Source organism: Ipomoea triloba, chromosome 5, assembly GCF_003576645.1.
Source record: "Ipomoea triloba cultivar NCNSP0323 chromosome 5, ASM357664v1".
Lineage (NCBI taxonomy): Eukaryota > Viridiplantae > Streptophyta > Magnoliopsida > Solanales > Convolvulaceae > Ipomoea > Ipomoea triloba.
The window spans coordinates 16,903,105-16,922,257 of NC_044920.1; the positions used below are offsets into that span (position 1 = coordinate 16,903,105).

The following is a 19,153-nucleotide window of genomic DNA, read 5'->3' on the forward strand; positions in this document are numbered from 1 at the left end:
TTTCAGATCATACTCTGCCCTTCCTAACTCTTTTAATGCATTATCAAAAAAGCTTTCAACCTCCAGCTTGGCCTCCTCAGCCAGCTTCAATAACTTAAGTACTTAAGGTGCTTTGTTTGTGTGCTTAAGGTGCGTAATTTGTGTACTAAAGGTGAACCATTTAAAAACTTTAGGTGTAAGGTTTGTGTTTTTAGCTTAAGGTGCGTGGTTTGTGTACTTAAGGTGCGCCATTTTAATGTTTAAGGTGTGTAACCGCACAACCGCACGGGAAGCTATACACGCACCTGAACCCTTCCCCACACACACACACACACACACACACACACACACACACACACACACACATATATGTTATGAAGCCCTAAGGTTTGCCATTTCTCATTAGAGCTCAGTCGCGACTTCTCTTTCTCTTTTCTGAGTTCTCTCCCTATTTAAGACATCTCCTTCCCTCTCTTCTCCACTGAGTATTGAGTATACTCTCTTGAGTCTCTTATAGACGTTATACGGTTCTAGTCTTCTACTATTCGCTTATTATGTCTCTCATAGTCTCTTTGACGCCGGACGCTGGTGGTGCTATGGAGTGTGGACATGGGGTGGAAGCAAGGTACTCTGACCCTTGGAGAGTTTGAGGTATTCATACCCGTGAGCCCGTGTTGGAAGCCTTTGCTTGAAGCCCTACTTCTCTAGGAAATATAGGGAGAAAACAAGTATATCGCACCATCGTAGTTCTCTGTTTTTTTTTTGTTTTTAATATTGTTTATGTGTTTGATCGTTAATGTGTTCTGTTAATCTGTAAAAATGTAATTTCTATGATGAATATCTCATATGTGATCCCTAATTGTTGGGGTTTTCCATATTCTATGTTTGACTGTCTGTTTATGACTATATGAATATATGAGCCTTAAAATTTGGGCAATTCCATATATTTGATGGATTCTGATTATGGAGTTAATGGCGGAAGTTATTTTCCATTATCTGCTTTATGTGGATTTCTGATTTACTATATGAGTATGAGTCCTAATTTGAGTAATTTCTGTATGGTGTAAGTTATTGCCCCTTATATGCTTTATTATATGTGGATTTTTTTTATAATGTCCACATAATGATATATTTATAACACTCCTCCTTGGACATTATTTGTCCACAATCTTGCCACATTAAAAACTCGTTAGGAAAACCCTGTAGAGAAAAGCTGAACAAGAAAAGAGTACAACGTATATGAATAGTATATTTGAATACATTCATGCCTCGTTAAAAACTTCACTAGGAAAATCATGTGGGAAAAACCTAGTTGAAGAAAAAAGTACATGATATTTGTAAAATCATATATTGTATTGGTTGCCTCATTAAAAACCTTAGCTTAAGAAAATCCTGTGGGAAAAAACTTAGTTAAGGGAAAAAGAGTACAACCATAGCCTTCAAGGCATAATCCCGACCTTTAGAGCATAATCCTCGAGATTTTGGGGTTTGTCTATTTAAGTATTTATTTGCAACTCTTCCCCATTGACATTACTATATCGTGCTCATGTATTGTTAAAAACCACACTAGAAAAATCATGTGGAAAAAATCTAGTGAGGAAAAGAGTACATGGTATGCATGTATTCATATGTTGCAAAATAGTACAACTGTTAGTCTTTTTAAGACCCAATCTTCAAGATTGATTTAAGTAAATGTATTTCCCATCTCCCCATGAAGATAACAATCTTCAAGTTCTACATGGCTTAAAGTAAAATAATTGTTTCAAAAGGAGTGTAGAGATCGAAGAGATATGGTACAACCTCCTGGATTAATTGTCACTAGAAGTTAATAACATTTTATACAATAATTTTGCGACTCTGCTAGAGCTTACGTGGGTTGAATATTTATATAACATGTCTGATATTCCTTAAACACACCCACTTATAATTTGTATAAAGCACACTTTATTATTCTCACATAGGGCCTCAATACCAAGTGATTTATGAAAAACACATCATCGGTATATCGCATAAATTTATAAATCGAAGATACTGGAAGATATTTTGAATATTATTCTAATATTTAATTGTAGGAGGAACACTAGCTGTTATCAATAACTATCTACAATAAAACTCATCTTTACTACTACTTACAGAGTTACAGTATATCACAACTTATAAATAGTCATTTTGATTATATTGAAAATAATTATTTTTATTTTATATTAATGAACTTTCATAATTAAAAATTATATTTAATTTTTTTACTTACTTGAACTTTTATATTGGACATTAATTTAATCGTGTAATGCATGTATTATAACTAAGGTAGTTAATAGACAAAAAAAGTTGAAAATTACAATTTTCACGAAACAATTAGCATAAAAGAATTTTGGGCGAAAATCCATATTCCGTAACCATCTATAATCTATAAACCCTCCAAATCCGGTCCGCTCCGCCGAAATTTACATATAGTGACAATTGAAATCTCAATCATATACACAATGAAAACCTAGGAATTTGTATACTATAACTTCATTGCATAACTATTTAATTAAACTTCGATAACATCGCCTATTATAATCATTTCACTTTTAAGAAAAAATAAGTTAAGTTTATCGACTCATCAACATCACATTAATTCATTTTAATATGAAATTTTTTAAGATATAATTTTTATTTTTGATTATAACTATCTACAACAATACTCATCTTGACTACTACTTATATCACAAGTTAAAACTAATCATTTTAATTATATTGAAAAGGGAAAAAAGAGTAAAATACACCCTCAAACTTTTGCTAAAAAGTCAATTATGCCCTTAAACTTTTGAAAGTTGCAATTAAATTCACAAACATTTTATTTTGGAGCAATTAAACACGTTGACCTGTAATTGCAGGTCAATTAGGTTTTCGTCTACCCTACGGCAAACCTTCGACGAACCTTAGGCAAGTTATGTCAAAATCAGCCACCGACGATTGTTACAATCGCCGCCGGTCATGTTCTGCCGAAGAAGGCGACCAAACTGGTCGCCTTCTCCGGTCGACAGAGATTGCGACTAGTTTGGTCGACGGAGAAGCCATCTCCGTTGACTGGAGGTGGCGACCAACTCCATCTCCAGTCGATGGAGATGGCGACCAACTGGTCCCCACCTCTAGTCGACGGAGATGGCAACCAACTTGTCGCCATCCAGTTGACGGAGATGGCTTCTCCGTCGATTGGAGATTGCAACCAAACTGATCACAATGTCCGTCTACCGGAGAAGGCCTTCTCCGGCAGAGCGCGATCGACGGCGACCGTTAATTTTGACCTAACTTACTTAAGATTCGTTGGAGTTTGGTTTGAGGTTTGCCGTAGGACCTTTGAAAACCTAATTGACCTGCAATCAAGGTTGTAAAAATCGCGCCTAGGCGTCGATTAATCGACGCCTAGGCACTAGGCGGCCGGCGGCCGCCGCGAGGAAGGCCGTAATCGGCCTCCTCCGCGGCCCTCTGGCTAGGCGGCCGCCTCGATGAACCGCCGAATTTTTTTTTTAAGGTTCAGTCGCCAAAACGACGTCGTTTTGGCGACTGAACCCTTATTTTGATTTACGCCTTCAAGTTCACAGATCGCGATTTGGAGAAGCCCGAACCGCCTGCGCAACTCGCCTCCGCCAGCGCCACTGCCTCCTCCGCCAGCGCCCACCTCCTCCGCTAGCGCCACTGCCCGCCGCCGCCTCCACCAGACACCTCTGCCTACGTCGTCGGCTGCCACACCCTCCTCAGGTCCTGCCGGATGCTTCAATTTCAATATTTCAATTTCATTGTTTAATTTGTTTTTTTTTAAGTTTTAGTTTGTTTAATACTTTAATTGTTTAACTTTGGTAGTTATAGAGATACTATTATACTAATATCAAAAATAAAAATGAAGTGAACATATATGTATTTTGGATTTTCGGCAATGGGCAAAACAATAAAAACATATATGCATTTAGCATTTTTGGTTAATGCCATGGTCACATACTCACATTGTTTAATTTTTTTATAGTTGTTTTTACTTTTTAGTTGGCTAGTTGCATTGGTAATTCATTAATTTTATGCTTTATACTTTATAGTTACTTGTTACTTTGTTAGTTTGTTAGTTGTTAGTTTGTTAATGGTCACACACTTCACAATGGCTACTTATTGTTTTATAGTTGGCTACTTGTTGTTTTTAGTTGGCTAGTTGCATTGTTAAGATTAGTTAGTTAGTTAATGCCTTAATGGTCACACGACTCACAAACTCACATTGTTAGTTAGTTACTTAGTTTAGTTAGTTAGTTAATTACTTGTTGAGTTGTTGCCTTATTGGCTTATAGAATTGTTGACTTAGCTCAATTACTTGATAAGAAAATTGAGCTAAAAGCTATGTTTACAAGCAATGAATGGGATGAGTGCAAATTTGCCAAAACAGTTAAAGGGAAACATGCTTTTAATACTGTCTTGAGTCAGGCATTTTGGCAAGGGGTTGTATTATGCGTGAAGGTTTTTGCACCGTTGATGAAGGTGCTTCGTATTGTTAATCAGGATAAGAAACCTTCCATGGGATTTGTATATGGTGAGATTATGCATGCCAAAGAAGAAATAAAGAGGGCTTTGAATGGAGTTGAAAAGAATTATGAGCCTATTATTAGAATAATTGAGGAGAAGATGAAAATAGGCTAGACACCCCTCTTCATTTGATGGCTTACTTTCTGAATCCTTATTACCATTATAAAGATCCTCTACTTCATAGGGATGCTGACATTTCTTTTGGAAGTATTGAGTTTCTTGAGACATATTACTTTGAAGACATAGACATGCAAAACAAGGTACTAAAAGAAGAATTATCCAAGTATAAGTTGAAAGAAGGCATGTTTGGAAAATCGATTGCAATAAAAGGTTGTGAGTCTAATGATGAGCAATATGATCCGGGTAAATAACTAAATACTAGTCAATTACATTTTTAATACTAATTGGCTAATTGCATAATTTTGACTATTTGTCTTCTTTGATACTTGGATGTAGCAATGTGGTGGTCAACTTTTGGTGCAGGAGCTCCAAACTTGAGAACACTAGCAATGAAGATTCTATCTCTTACTTCAAGTTCTTCAGGATGTGAAAGGAATTGGAGTACATTTGAAAGGGTTAGTTGATTTTAGTTTACTAGAATACTACTTGACTTTTTATTTTTTAAGTTTTAAGTTTTAAGAAAGTAACAACTAACAAGTTATAACATGTTTTGCATTTTTCTATTTGTCTATTTTAGGTACATACAAAAAAAAAGGTTGGAATCTAACCGCCTAAACAATCTTGTCTTTGTGCAATTTAGGGTGTGTTTGGAAACCCGGAAAATGATTTCTAGAAATCGTTTTCCGGGTTTCCATTGTTTGGTAAGTCATGTAAAATGGTGGTCAATGTAAAATGACCCTTTGGTCAATGTAAAATGCCCCTTATTTCTTGTAAAATGACTTCCCCTTTTTTTTGGGGGAAGTCATTTTACATCTTTGAAGCTCATTCACGCCAGCTCCTTGCCTCCTTCACACAGCACAACAACATCTTCCAAAGCTTTATCCAAGTCAGGCAAAACTCCATCAACATCAAAGCTCCAGCTCCACCAACTCCAAAGCTCCATCAACAAGTCCAGATCTTCATCTTCTTCTCCATCAACAAAGCTCCATCAACGCCAATATTTTTTTTTCTTCAAATCGTAGATCTGAAAGATACACAAATATTTTCCGGCTGTTGGAACTAAAACCCACAGCCGGAAATTTATGGGCGAGGAAACCAGAGGCGAGTTGGAAACCAGAGCTGCAAACCAGAGCCTCTAGTTTCCTCAGTTCAAACTGGAAACCAGTTCTGGTTTCTACATCGGTGCGGAAACCAGAACAGGTTTGTTTTGTGCGGAAACCAGAATTGGTTTCCGCACTGGTGCGGAATTTCCGCACCGGTGCTGGAAACCGAACCAGTTCTGGTTTCCTTTAGGAAACCAGAACTGGAAAACAAAATTTATATTTGGAAAAAAACATTAATTTTATGTGTTATGTAAATTGTTTGTAAAAAATTTAAATTTGGAAAAATATTTATTGGTATATGTTGTATCGAATTGTTTGTGGTTATGTGTTAGTTTTGTGATATATTTCTTGTCATATTATTTTTTTTGTTTGTATAGATGGATAGAAATCATGTGCGTGCCACTGTTATGTGTGCAGCAAGTGCTACACTAGCTATTGGAGTTCTTCTATTGCAACAACTTAGAAATAGGAACCAAATAGAGCATGACATTACCAATAGAGATTATGAACGAGAGAGTTACATAAATAGTATCTTATGTGAGGGTGATAACAAATGTATAAGTGTTATTAGAATGAGACCAATTTCTTTTTATAAATTGTGTGACCTTTTGGCTAGTAAGAACTTATTACGCACAACTAGAGCTGTAAGTGTTAAGGAACAAGTACTAATATTTTTACATATAATAGGTCACAATGTACGCTTTCGAGTAGTTGGGTCAAGGTATTATAGATCAATTGAGACAATTCACCGTTACTTTAGAAGTGTTTTGAGAGCCATTTTATCTTTGTATAAGAACCTCATAGTATTACCAAACGGTGAACTAACTCCTCATGAAGTCATTAGCAATCCACGATTTTATCCATATTTCAAAGACTGTCTAGGAGCAATAGATGGAACCCATATTCGTGCATCTGTGCCACTTAATATGCAAGGAAGCTTTCGGGGACGTAAAGGTGGAACAACACAAAATGTATTTGCTGCCATCACTTTTGATTTGCGATTTTGTTATGTGCTAGCTGGGTGGGAAGGTAGTGCACACGATTCTCGAGTCTTGAACGATGCACTCACACGTCCAAATAGATTTAAAATTTCAGAAGGTATAAAACCAATATAGTTATCACTTTTTACATTGTGTTGTTTGTTATTGTATAAAAATGCCATATAAGTAATCAAATTGTGTAAAATTGTAGGGAAATATTATCTTGGTGATGCTGGATATGGCATACGAAATGGAATACTTACCCCATACCGTGGTGTTAGATACCATTTGAAAGAGTTTAGTGCTCATCGTCCCGAGAATAAGAAAGAACTTTTCAATCTTCGTCATTCGTCCTTACGTACATCTATTGAGAGAGTGTTCGGAATTTTGAAGAAATGATTTCGTGTGTTAGATGTTGAACCTTTTTGGGATTACCAAACACAAGTGGATGTAGTTTTAGCTTGTTGTATAATTCATAACCATATTATGGGAGTTGATCCTAATGATGAATTTAATCAAGCAAATGTTGAGTTTGATGACGATAACTTGTTGCCCTTATCTCATACCCAAAGTGAAGAAAGACAAGAAGCTAGACAGTGGAATGTAAAGAGAGATGAGATTGCGGAACAAATGTGGAATGACTTTATTATTAGTCATTAATGCTTATTTTCTTGAAGTTTGTTAAATATTGCTTTGTATTGGATATTGATAGTAGTTGAACATTTCTTATTGTTGTGTACTTGTTATTAGGAATTATGGTTGACATTGGTTCATATTGGTTTTATGTTAAATATTGCTTTGTATTGGATTATTTTATGGTTGACATTGGTTGTTATTGTTTTTTATGTCATTATAGCAACATGAATAAAGGAAAGGGAATTATGACTTCTAGGCAATTTCGATGGACAAAGCCAATGGAGGGCACATTTTTAAAGATATTAGCAGAAGAGGCTAAGAATCCAAATAATCCAACTAACAATTTTAGAGCCTCTTCATTCAATCGTGTTGCATCTGCTATTTCTGAACAATTTAATGTTGCCTATGAACCCAAACATGTGGAGAATCATTTGAGAACTGTGAAGAATACATGGATGATGATTTGCAAGCTGAAGAATATGAGTGGCCTTGGATGGGATGATAATTTGAAGATGATTACATGTGATCCAGCCCCGTATATGGAGCTTATCTCAGTAATGAGTCATTTCCATTTTTGGTCCTACTGTTATTGGAGCATTGCCAATTTTAGTCCACTTCATTAATTTTTGTCACATTGTGACCAGTCTTATTTAGTCCTTGCCACTTTTAGTCCACCGTTAAAATTTTCGTCAAATTGCCGTCCAAAATAGGGGTATTTTTTGTCTTTTCATGCTTTGGTCATCTCCTTGATCCTTTACAATGGTTTTCCTTACATATTTTCATCCATTAAAGAGGTCCGGCGAAAGCCATGACTTTGTAATGTGGCTCACATGGCTTTTTGCCGGCCCTCTTCATTTGATGAAAATCTATAAGGAAAACCACTACAAAGGGTAAAGGAGATGATCAAAGCATGAAAAGATCAAAATACCCCTATTTTGGATGGTTATTTGACGAAAATTTTAACGGTGGACTAAAAGTGGCTATGACTAAATAAGACTGGCCACAATATGGCAAAAATTAATGAAGTGGACTAAAATTGGCAATGCCTCAATAATAGTAGGACCAAAAATGGAAATGACCCCGGTAATATTTTATTATCATAGTTTTTATGTTATTTTTTTCTACTATTGCATAATTCTAAAGTTTTTTTTTATATTCATAGGCAACTCCCAAGTACGAAATGTTATTGAACAAGAAAATTAAGTGCTATGAGGAGATGTCCATTGTTGCTGGTAGAGATTGTGCCATAGGACGCTTTGCAAAGTCTTTTGCAGATGTTACTTTAGATGGTCCTAATGATGAGATGTTTTCTGATCACAACGATGAAACTTTGCCTGAGCAAATTGAAGAAGAAAGTAGGGGAAGAACATCAGCATCAATTGCTTCGTCCCGAAAATCCGGGCGTAAGTGAAAGTCAATTGACTTGAAGGTCGATGAAATGGCCGAACAGCTCGGTAACATTGCATCGGCAATTAAGTCGTTAAATACAGGTATCAATGAAAATCAACTGTTTGAGGATGTGATGAGCATAAGTGATGGCTTTCATGAGGATGACCTATGCAAAACATTTGAATTCCTCATGACAAATGAAGTTCAAGCAAGGATATTCAAGGCGAAGAATGCAAGTTTGAAGAGGAAATGAATCGAGAAATTTATTTCTTCTTTGAATTAAATTATGTATGTCTTTGTAATTGGCTATGTTGGATACTTAAGACTTGCTTATGTTGGATGATAAGACTATAATGTAGGTTGTAATTTTTAAGACTTTTTATGTATGTCTTTGTAGTTATTAATGTTGTATGAAGACTTTTTTGTTATTATGTTGTAATTTGATGTTACTTTTTTGTTAAGAATGCAAGACTTTTTATGTATGTTACTTTTTGCTTATGTTTAAGACTTGCTTATGTTGGATGAGTAACAACTATTTTGTTAAAATGTTGAAGCATACAATTTTGTTCATTTTCCTGCTCATTTTCCAGAAAACGAACCAAACACACAAAGACAGTTTTCCATAATACATCCAAACACTGGAAAATCAACTGTTTTCCGGAAAATGACTCATTTTCCAGAAAACATTTTCCAAAAGTCATTTTACTGCTTTCCAAACGGACCCTTAATACAAACTTGATGAACAAAAGAAAAAAAGAACAAAATGTTGAATTATTACTTGCTAGTGATTCAAGATTGGCACAAGATTGGATGGTTGAACAAGAGGAAGTAGATGTTGAAGGGGGAGTTGAATTTGATGATGAGCTAGAGATGGATGAAGCACTAAGACCACGGAGGAGCAGTAGATTGAGGGAGCTTGAAGAAGATGACTTTGAATCCGAAGCTGAAGAAGAAATTGATGTTGTTGTTGAGTTTGAAGAAGATGATGAAAATCATGTGATAGAACAATATGGACAAGGAGATGGAGAAGAAAATATTGAAAGTTGAATTTGATGAACATTTTGAAACTTTGAGTGTTTGTATTAAATTAGTGATTTGATGGTTTATTTATTTTGTATTTTTGGAGTTTGCATGAAATATAACTTGAGTAGTTGAGTGACTTTACTACTTGAGTAGTTAAGTCTAATATTTTTAATTTTTATGATGAATTGATTTGGAAATTTGAAAATTAGCTTTGATAGTTTCATTAGTTTGTGATTTGTCATTTGTGAAATGTGAAAATGTGAATTTACAATGTAAATAATTAACTAAATAAGTAAATATAACAAATGAAATAAGTGAAATGACAACATTAAAAGTTTAAAACTTATAATTATAATGATTAATGAATTAATGAGTAATGACATAATGTGAATAAAATATTAAATAATTAATGTTAATATGTTATAAAGTAATAAACTAATAAACTATAATGTAATAACTCTTAAAATATTTTTAAAAAAATTATAAAATTATAAAAAAAATGTAAAAAATAAAAAAATAAAAAATAAAAAAAAATAAAAAATAAAAAATCGGGCGCCTAACGATTTTTTCAACATTACCTGCAATTACAGGTCACCAACAGGTTAGTGGGTTTAATTGCTCCAAAATAACATGTTTGTGGATTTAATTGCAACTTTCAAAAGTTCAAGGGCCTAATTGACTTCTTAGCAAAAATTCGAGGGTGTATTTGACCCTTTTCCCTATTGAAAATATTATCTTTGTTTTATATTAATTAACTTTTATATTGCTTTCAAAAAAACAACTTTTATATTTAAAATTATATTAAATTATTTTCTTATTTAAAATTTTATATATCCGTGTATTGCGGAGTATAATTTATAACTAGGTTAGTTTTTTTTTTTTTTTGAAAAGATAACTAGGTTAGTTAATAGACAAAAAAAAAAGTTTTTTTGAAAAAAAAAAAAAAAGAAGTTGAAAATCCATATTTCACGAAATAGTTAGCAGAAAAGAATTTTGGGCGAAAATCCATATTCCTTAACCCTCTAATTATAGTCTATAAACCCTCCCAAGTCCAAATCCGCTCCAAAGTCCAATTACAATTTTCACGAAAAGAATTTTGGGCGAAAATCCATATTCCTTAACCCTCTATATTCTGGTCTAGTCTATAAACCCTCCAAACCCGCTCCGCCGAGCTCCATTGCGCAGCTTTCGTCCTCCGCAGCCGGCAGCGATTCTGCGAATCGACGACAATGAAGCTCTTGACTCACAACATGCTGTCCTCCAACATAAAAGGAGTTACCAACGGCTTCCCTCTCCTGATCGAGGTGGAGAAGGCTATGGAGAAGACGGTGGATTTCAACCCGGATTTCATCAAGAATCTGTTCCCCAAGATCGAGTGGAAGGCGCTAGTCGGAGCTTCCAGAACCCTGGGCTATGCGGACCTCCCGGAAGATGCCGAGGCCGCCGCCTCCATGCTCGACTCCCCAGACTTCCTCCAGAAGCTACACCATGCACTCTTGGAGATTCACCTCGAAGAGGGAGCGCTGGTTTGCCCCGAGACTGGCCGCAAGTTTCCCGTCAATAAGGGGATTCCCAATATGCTTCTTCACGAAGACGAGGTCTGATTTTTTTTATTTTTATTTTTAAAGAGGTGTGAGTTAGGGTTTAAGGGTGCTTTACGTGTTGTGGCTTGATTTCTGTAACATGAAACATTTTGGAATCTTATTATGAAAATGCAGTATTCAGGAGAAATCCGTTTGCTTTCTATGCTTAATTGAGATTTAGCATTAGTTTTTGTATCAGACTTCAATCAGATTTAGATGCATTTGACTGACAAAGAGAACGAATCTCTAGAATTCTGGATTGTAAACAGTTCAAACTAGCAAATTAGAGAATTCCAAAATTGTAATTTGAAATAGAAAATGTTTGTTCTCTGAAGATGATGGAACTGGAATTGCATAGCAAGTTGCAGGATATTGGAACTTTATGAGAAAATTCAAAACTTTCTGATAAGAAATAGTGTAACTCTTCCACATTTTGGGAGTTTGATGCAATGGTGTTTGGCTACACTTGAGATTTCATACAGTTAATAATGCAGCAAGGGAAAATAGGTTTTGTCCAAACTTTTTCAATTTGAATCGGAGAACAAAGATTGCAGAGACAATCTACAATTAGATGAAACGATCAAAAGGAGATAGAATTAATATTCTGTGGAAGGAGATTGAGTATGACAAATGTGTAAAATCACTGGACAACCAAGTCAGGACACTACTTTATTCAAGGAAAGTGATCAACTTGTTTTGATAGTCACTCGAACAGAGCGAAAGAGTTGGAAGCTCAATGTTGAGGTTTTCCAGCTAATTCGTCTTAGTATTTTGAACATTGTATTTAATTATAACCAGTTGAATGTATTTAAATCATACTTTGTGTTTGGTCACAGACTCAGGAATCCTGATTGGTGCCGAAAGTAAACTACAGAAGCTTAAGCAGTATGACCGGTTCAAACTTGTATAACCATTGTTTTCCGTAATTGACCCTGCTAGGGTTTTTATTTATTTCTCGGTTGATGAGGGAAATGCCACTACCTGAGGGTGTGCACTAGGTAAATCCCGCTTTGTGACCCTAACCGACAAATGACCACAGGGGATAAACCAAACTAGGTTGTCCATAGTTGACCGGTTCAAACCAAGAGGGTTGGGATTCGAACTCATGACCTTGTGGTTACTAGTTTGTATCCTTAGCCATCTTGGCTGGGGCTATCCCGCCCTGCTAGGATATTGATTAGGCCATAGAAGAAAATGTCACAAGGATGATATGGAGAAGCTGGGGAGGTATCATCCAAGGTTTGCTGATTTTTACTTTGTTTGGTTACTTTGGTAGCTTTTTATTTTTTTATTTTTTATTTTTTATTTTTTTTATTTTTAAATTTCTTTAAAATTCTTAATGAGTGTCTTTCACCAATCTTTATGTTCAGCTGACAGCATGTGTTACAGTAAGCTCCATTAGATTATGCTAGAAATCAATAAAAATATGACATTGTTTGTATTGACTGTTATTTCGAACTTTCCTTGCTTCATCATAGTCAAAGATTGTTTTTGTGATTGAAGTGTAGTTCATCACATAAGTAATTTCCAACCTAGATTAAGATATGAATAGAACATTCCTCTCTGCCCATGATATCTTAATCAGAACCAACATTGTTGTTGGGAATAGTTGTGCCATCTGTTAAATCTGTAGTTTTTACTGTCACTTGTAAATATATATACGGACTGTGCATTAAGTTAATTTTAAGCTTTGCTAGATTCATCATGTTTGTTTGTATAACATGGCTCTGGCTGCGTTATTCCTGGATGATGATGATATTTTACTGGCAATCTGGCATCCTCTTTTCAAGCATTTCTTAACAGGTTATTACATTTTTTGGAAGCTGAATTTTTTCATTATGGTCATGGCAATGTTGTTGTTGTTGTTTTTTTTTTTTTTTTTTTTTTTTTTTTTTTTTAAATAAGAGATCACACATCTGATCTCTTTATGCACTAGTACAAATATGTTGACAAATTTTGGAGGGGCATATGCAGCATTGAGAGCAATTTTTATTTTTATTTTTTTTGAAGAAGCTGTCCAGAAATAACAATGAAATGGCTATCACGCCAAATCATTTATCCAAATCAAGCCTCAACAAGTGAGATAAAAGCCGAACAGGAAAACCAAAGTCAGGCTTAATAACAATAATCGTTATGCCATGGGTTAGGATTTATCTTGCACTCTGGACCTGGTCAAATAATTGTGTCTACAATTGTTATATTTTGTATCTACAATTAAATTGTTTAGGTCTCGATAATAAATTGAATGCACATAACATGTTAATTACATACACATAAAATGGTAATTATAGACACAAAATGTTAACTGTAGATACATAATATGTTAATAACAAACACATAATATGTTAACAATATATTGCGTGTTTGTGATTAACTATTTGTGTCTGTATGTCAATTGAAAGCATATAATCTGACAATTATTTTGGATCAAAGTTCGCAAAGTAAATCTTGATCCATGGTGATGGCATAATTTGCCTAATAAGAAGAGTATAAGAATTATCTGTTTTCAAATTAATGTCCAAGGAGCCCAAGTTGAGTCCAATATGGCATGGTCCATCAAGGCAAATTATGCTATGCACCCGGTCCATCTTGCAAGGTGTACTCAGGTCCATGTTCACAATTTAAAATTTTCATGTTCACAATTTTATAACTCTACATTCACAATTTTAATCTTAATTATTTAATATACAAAATTATATAATATTCACAATTTTTGAACACTATATTCACAATTTTGTTATATAAATTTAAAAATTGTGTTATACTATTGAATATAGAGTTTTGAAATTGTCAACATAGAGTTCAAAAATTGTGAACATAGACTTGCAATGTGGACCCAGATCCATGGCATAACAACTGGTCCATCAAGACCATGTCTAAGTTCTTCCGCAAATTTTACTGTGGACCACGGTCCACAATGGATTGTGATCTATGCATTAAAACGACGCCATTTTGATTATTGAAAAGAAACGGCTGAAGCGACTCCGTTTCTCGCCATTAACTCTGTGTGTATAACATATTCAGTTTCATTTTATATATACACTGCAATTCCCTTTCAACCCAACTATAGTTCCTTTTCGATATAACTATAGTTTCATTCGACATTATACACTCAAATATGTGAAACTCTTATTCAGTTTTCTTTCAACACAACTACATTTTCTTTTATAATACATTGTAGATTCCTTTTAACACAATTACAATATCATTTCGATATAACTACAGTTCCATTGGATAATATACACTCAAATATGTGAAACTGTTATTGAGTTTCGTTTTATATGCACTGCAGTTCCCTTTCAACACAACTACAGTTTCATTTGATAATATAAAAACAAATGTGAGGCAGTATCTTTTGAGATGAATTGTAGTTTCATTTACGGAGCTCCGTTAAGCTTTGACGGCAGCCGTTTCTTTACTTAATGAAACAATAGCGTTTTGGGACCATGGTCCACCGTATAATGACTGAAGTTCAGTCAAATTGGCCTTATTTGACAAGAAGACATGGAAAGGACGAAGAATAATGATGATTTAATTTAATTTTACATTATAGAATTTAGAGAAAATGGTCAAACAAGCTCCTAAATTTTACACCAAAAGTCAATTAGGCCCCTAAACTTTTAAAAGGTGCAATTAAACCCTCAAACATGTTATTTTTGGTCAAATAAATCAAATTTACCGGTAACCAACGGTAAAAAAATAGCTGAAAAACGTCACCAACGACCAAAAAGTCGCCTTCTCCGGGAGTCGCAGGAGAAGGCGGCCAGATCTAGTCGAAAAAGGTCGCCTTCGCCTGGAGAACGCCTTCTCCAGGGGAAGGCGACCTTTACTGGTCGCCTTTTACTAGAGATGGTGACCGGCGACAACTTGGTCGTTGCCGGTCGCTGGAAGTTCTCGTCGGTCGCCGGACTGATACAAATGACCTATTATTACAGGTCATTTACCTATTTTTGGGATTCATTGCCTCAATTTAACATGTTTGAGGGTTTAATTGTACCTTTTAAAATTTACGGTCTTAATTGACTTTTGGTGTAAAGTTTAGAAGCCTATTTGACATTTTAATCTAGAATTTATGTAATTTTGAATTTTTATTTTTATTTCTACTTTACTTAGTACTTGCTTAGCACATGCCATATATAACTATAAATAGGGCCAAAGCATTGTCGTTATTAATGATAATAAAAGTTCAATTTTAATTTTAGCCATGTGGCTTGTCTCGCGAAAGAATCAAGAGCATCTATTGTCATTTTTTCTTAAAGGGTTAGAGTATCAAACTTTGAGTTCTACAATCATTATCCTAGTGTTTCCTCAGTCAAGCATGGATTATCTATGATTCGAGGGGTTCCAAATTGTTCACGGTTAGCTGTTTGCAAGTTTGAGATGTCAATCATTACAACTTCAAGTTTCATCAAGTTCTTCGGAAGGTTTTGGATTGACTACATGCAAAACTCACATCAACAAGTCAATAATACAAAAGGAAGGAGGGAGTGAAAAACCACTCAAAACGATTAGACAAAAAAATAGTTTAGGCAACTCGGTTCATAAACTGCTTAACAAATGAAAAACTACCATAATGAAAATGATTTTTTTTATTTTGTTTTTTGTTTTTTGTTTTTTTTGTTTTTTGTTTTTTTTTTTTTTTTAGAATCCTTGATAAAAACACTAGAAGCATGAGAACTAGTCAACATATGGATTTCAGGATAGATCTACAACGCCTCAGTTTCAATTTTAATGAAGTCCAACACTCCAACCCAAGTTCCTACAACCAACTCAAAGCTTCTCTTATCGCCATAACATTAGCTTGATAAGCCTAGAACATGTCAACCTGAAGTGTGATGTAAGAACAACCATAACATTAGTTTTTTTGTAAGTAGTCCACCTCATTATTAACTATCTAACCTAATCTTAAAAATCTTTCTTCTCGATAGTTAAGTTTTTTCTGGACTCACCCATTACAAAAATCATATTCTAATTATTTCTTTATTTATTATTATAATTTATTAATTTATTTATAGACATATAATTAATTAAATGAAGACACATTAGTTACAAGCACATCATTTTAAGATCAGAATTCACAATACAAGATAGACCCAATTCATGATATAACAATTGAAATTCGCAATACAAGATAAACCTGATTCATGCTATAACAATTGAGCTGTGGTGATGCCTTCATCTTTGACCAAAATCACATAGTGAGAAAGGAGGACACTCTATGTGAGGAAGGACTCCACTGCTCAAAGAGAAAGTAGAAGACGCTATAGACAAGCTAAGCTAGCTAAGGAAAAAGAAAGAGAGATCTTGTCACAAGGCAAACTTTATTCAAAATATATTTTTGAATAGTAACTGTGAGTTTTTTTTTTTTTAAATAAATCAAGTAGGTGTTTTTTATTCTCTGATTCAAGTTTAATTCTATTTTGATTTTGGAACTGTATATATTTTAACAATAATATTAGTAATGATTTGCATTTTAATTTTTTTAAATTTAATTTTAATAATGATTTATGCTCGAATTTATTGTCAAACAAAAGACCAATTTTACTAAGATCCATTCTCTTTTTTTTTTTTTTTTTATTGCAATTCTCATATTTAAAAATGCTCTTTCTGATGATGTTTTATGTAATTGAAAAGAAAATATAGTTTTGGTGCATAAAAAATTTACTGCCTTTTAATTTGCATGCAAATTCTCATCATGCATGTTTAATAAATTCAATAAAAACTTAATACATTTTAATGATAACTTCTTATTTGTTATGCGATGTTGTTGATTAATTTACAAATAATTAATGAATATAAAAGATTATAATACTTGTTATTTATACAAGTTTTATTAGAAAAATCAACAATTGAAAAAATAATATTTTCCCTATTGAAAAGGGAAAACGGATTAATTTACGTATAAATTAGGGGGTGTATTCAATTATGACTTTTGTAAACTTTTAAAATGATAGATTTTAATAAATTTTTATTGACTTTCATAGAGTCGTTCAAAACTTTTTAAAACTCTGTAAAACTCTATAAAAGTATTTATAAAAAACTTGCATAAACTTTTATCAAACTTTTTTATTTTAAAAAGTTTACAAAAGTCATTAAAATTCTAAATTGAATACATCCTTAAAACTTTCATAAGCAATTCATAACAATATTAAACACTAAAATTTATAGTTATAGAATTGTTCAAATAAAATATTTAAAAATATAATTACTTTTTCTTGAGAAATTAATATTTTTTTTAAAAAAATATAATTACTAGTTGCATAAAATAAAAAAAATTAATAATATATATATATATAAATTATATTTGATATACTGCTAGGCATCAAGCAAAGAGCTATTATTTGCAATAACAATATAGGACTGCTAACAACAACAAGGTGCTTGTCTTTGTAGCCTCAAATTGCTATTACGAACAATAGTTCACTATTCGTAATAGCATGNTATTACGAACAATAGTTCACTATTCGTAATAGCATGTTGTTAAAAAGAAAAAAGAAAAAATATATTACGAATAAACATATGAATATTATGAAATATATAGTAAAAATTGACGGTGATAGATAAAAAAAATTTTAATGTATTCATGTATTTAGGAGAAAAAGTTTAGAAGTTAGGGATAAAAAGTTCATAGAAAAAAAATCAAACTATACAAGCAACAATGAAATAAAAATAATATTATTTTGAATTTTTAGAGGAAGATTGTACAGTTTAGGAGAGAGAAAAAAATTGGTAGAGTTTAGGTATGAAGAAAATATAGGATAATGAAGAAAAAATAATTTATTAAATTTAGGTATAAGGTTTATAAAGTTTAAAATTTTAAATAAGGAGAAAAAAAATAGAGTTTAAATAGAGAGAGAGAGAGAGAACCTTCAGAGTTGGTAGAAAGAAAATTTTGAAATCTTGGGGTTGGGGGTTCGATTTCAACTATTTATATTTGAGAAGGAAAAGTATATAAAAGTCTACAGAAGTTCTAAAATTAAAAAGTCCTTACAAATTCATAACTTTTTGAATACCACATGACTTTTAAAAACATTTTAAAAGTTTTAATTGAATACCACGTGACTTTTAAAAACTCTTTAAAAATCTTGATCGAATACCGCATGACTTTTAAATATTCTCTAAATGTTTAAATTGAATACCTCCAAACTTTTAAATTTTATAAAAGTCTTTAAAATTATACGAAAGTCATTATTGAATACACCCCCTAATAAGAATCAACTTTCAATAATGACCCAAACTGAAAAAATATTTGTAACATTTATGGCTTGTTCGATTTATAAAAAATAATGTTTTTTTTTATAGATTTTTTTAAAACTTTTTTGGTTGATGGAGATTTTATTTAAATAAAAAATAAATTTCTCAAATTTAAAGAAAATGCATTCCTTGATTTCTTTTAGTATTTTTTTTAAATTAAAATATGAATTCTAATATTACTATTGCATATCTTTATTTTTTTCATTAATTAAACAATAAAATCAATATTACAAATAATTTATATTTCATACCATTTAAATTAGGAAAAATTGTCAAATTGGTCCCCTAAGTCAAGTGGATAGTGCAATTAGGTTCCCTAAGTAAAAAAAGCTCCATTCAAGTCCCCTAAACCAATAAAATTGTTCAATTAAGTTTAAAATTGACTTGTTTATCAGGTCGAATTTGTTAGGTGTTGACACGTGTCATTTTTATTTTATTTTTCAAAATAAATGATTTTTTATTTATTAAAAATTAAAAATATTAATTTTTAAATAAATAAATAAATAAATAAATAAATAAACACAGCCACCGCGCCGAT

At 32.9% G+C, this 19,153-nt stretch overlaps 1 protein-coding gene across 1 annotated transcript; it reads left to right on the plus strand.

Annotated features, from left to right (window-relative positions):
- Positions 1-10,863: 10,863 nt before the first annotated feature.
- Positions 10,864-11,629, plus strand: LOC116019403 (multifunctional methyltransferase subunit TRM112 homolog A). The gene has a single exon (XM_031259586.1). It carries the CDS (start codon positions 11,008-11,010, stop codon positions 11,380-11,382), a length of 375 nt encoding a protein of 124 aa, XP_031115446.1. The 5' UTR covers positions 10,864-11,007; the 3' UTR covers positions 11,383-11,629.
- Positions 11,630-19,153: the final 7,524 nt, after the last annotated feature.

Bases quoted from the DNA above. Each gene is read 5' to 3' on its own strand.
- LOC116019403 (XM_031259586.1), top strand. From the start codon at position 11,008: ATGAAGCTCTTGACTCACAACATGCTGTCCTCCAACATAAAAGGAGTT.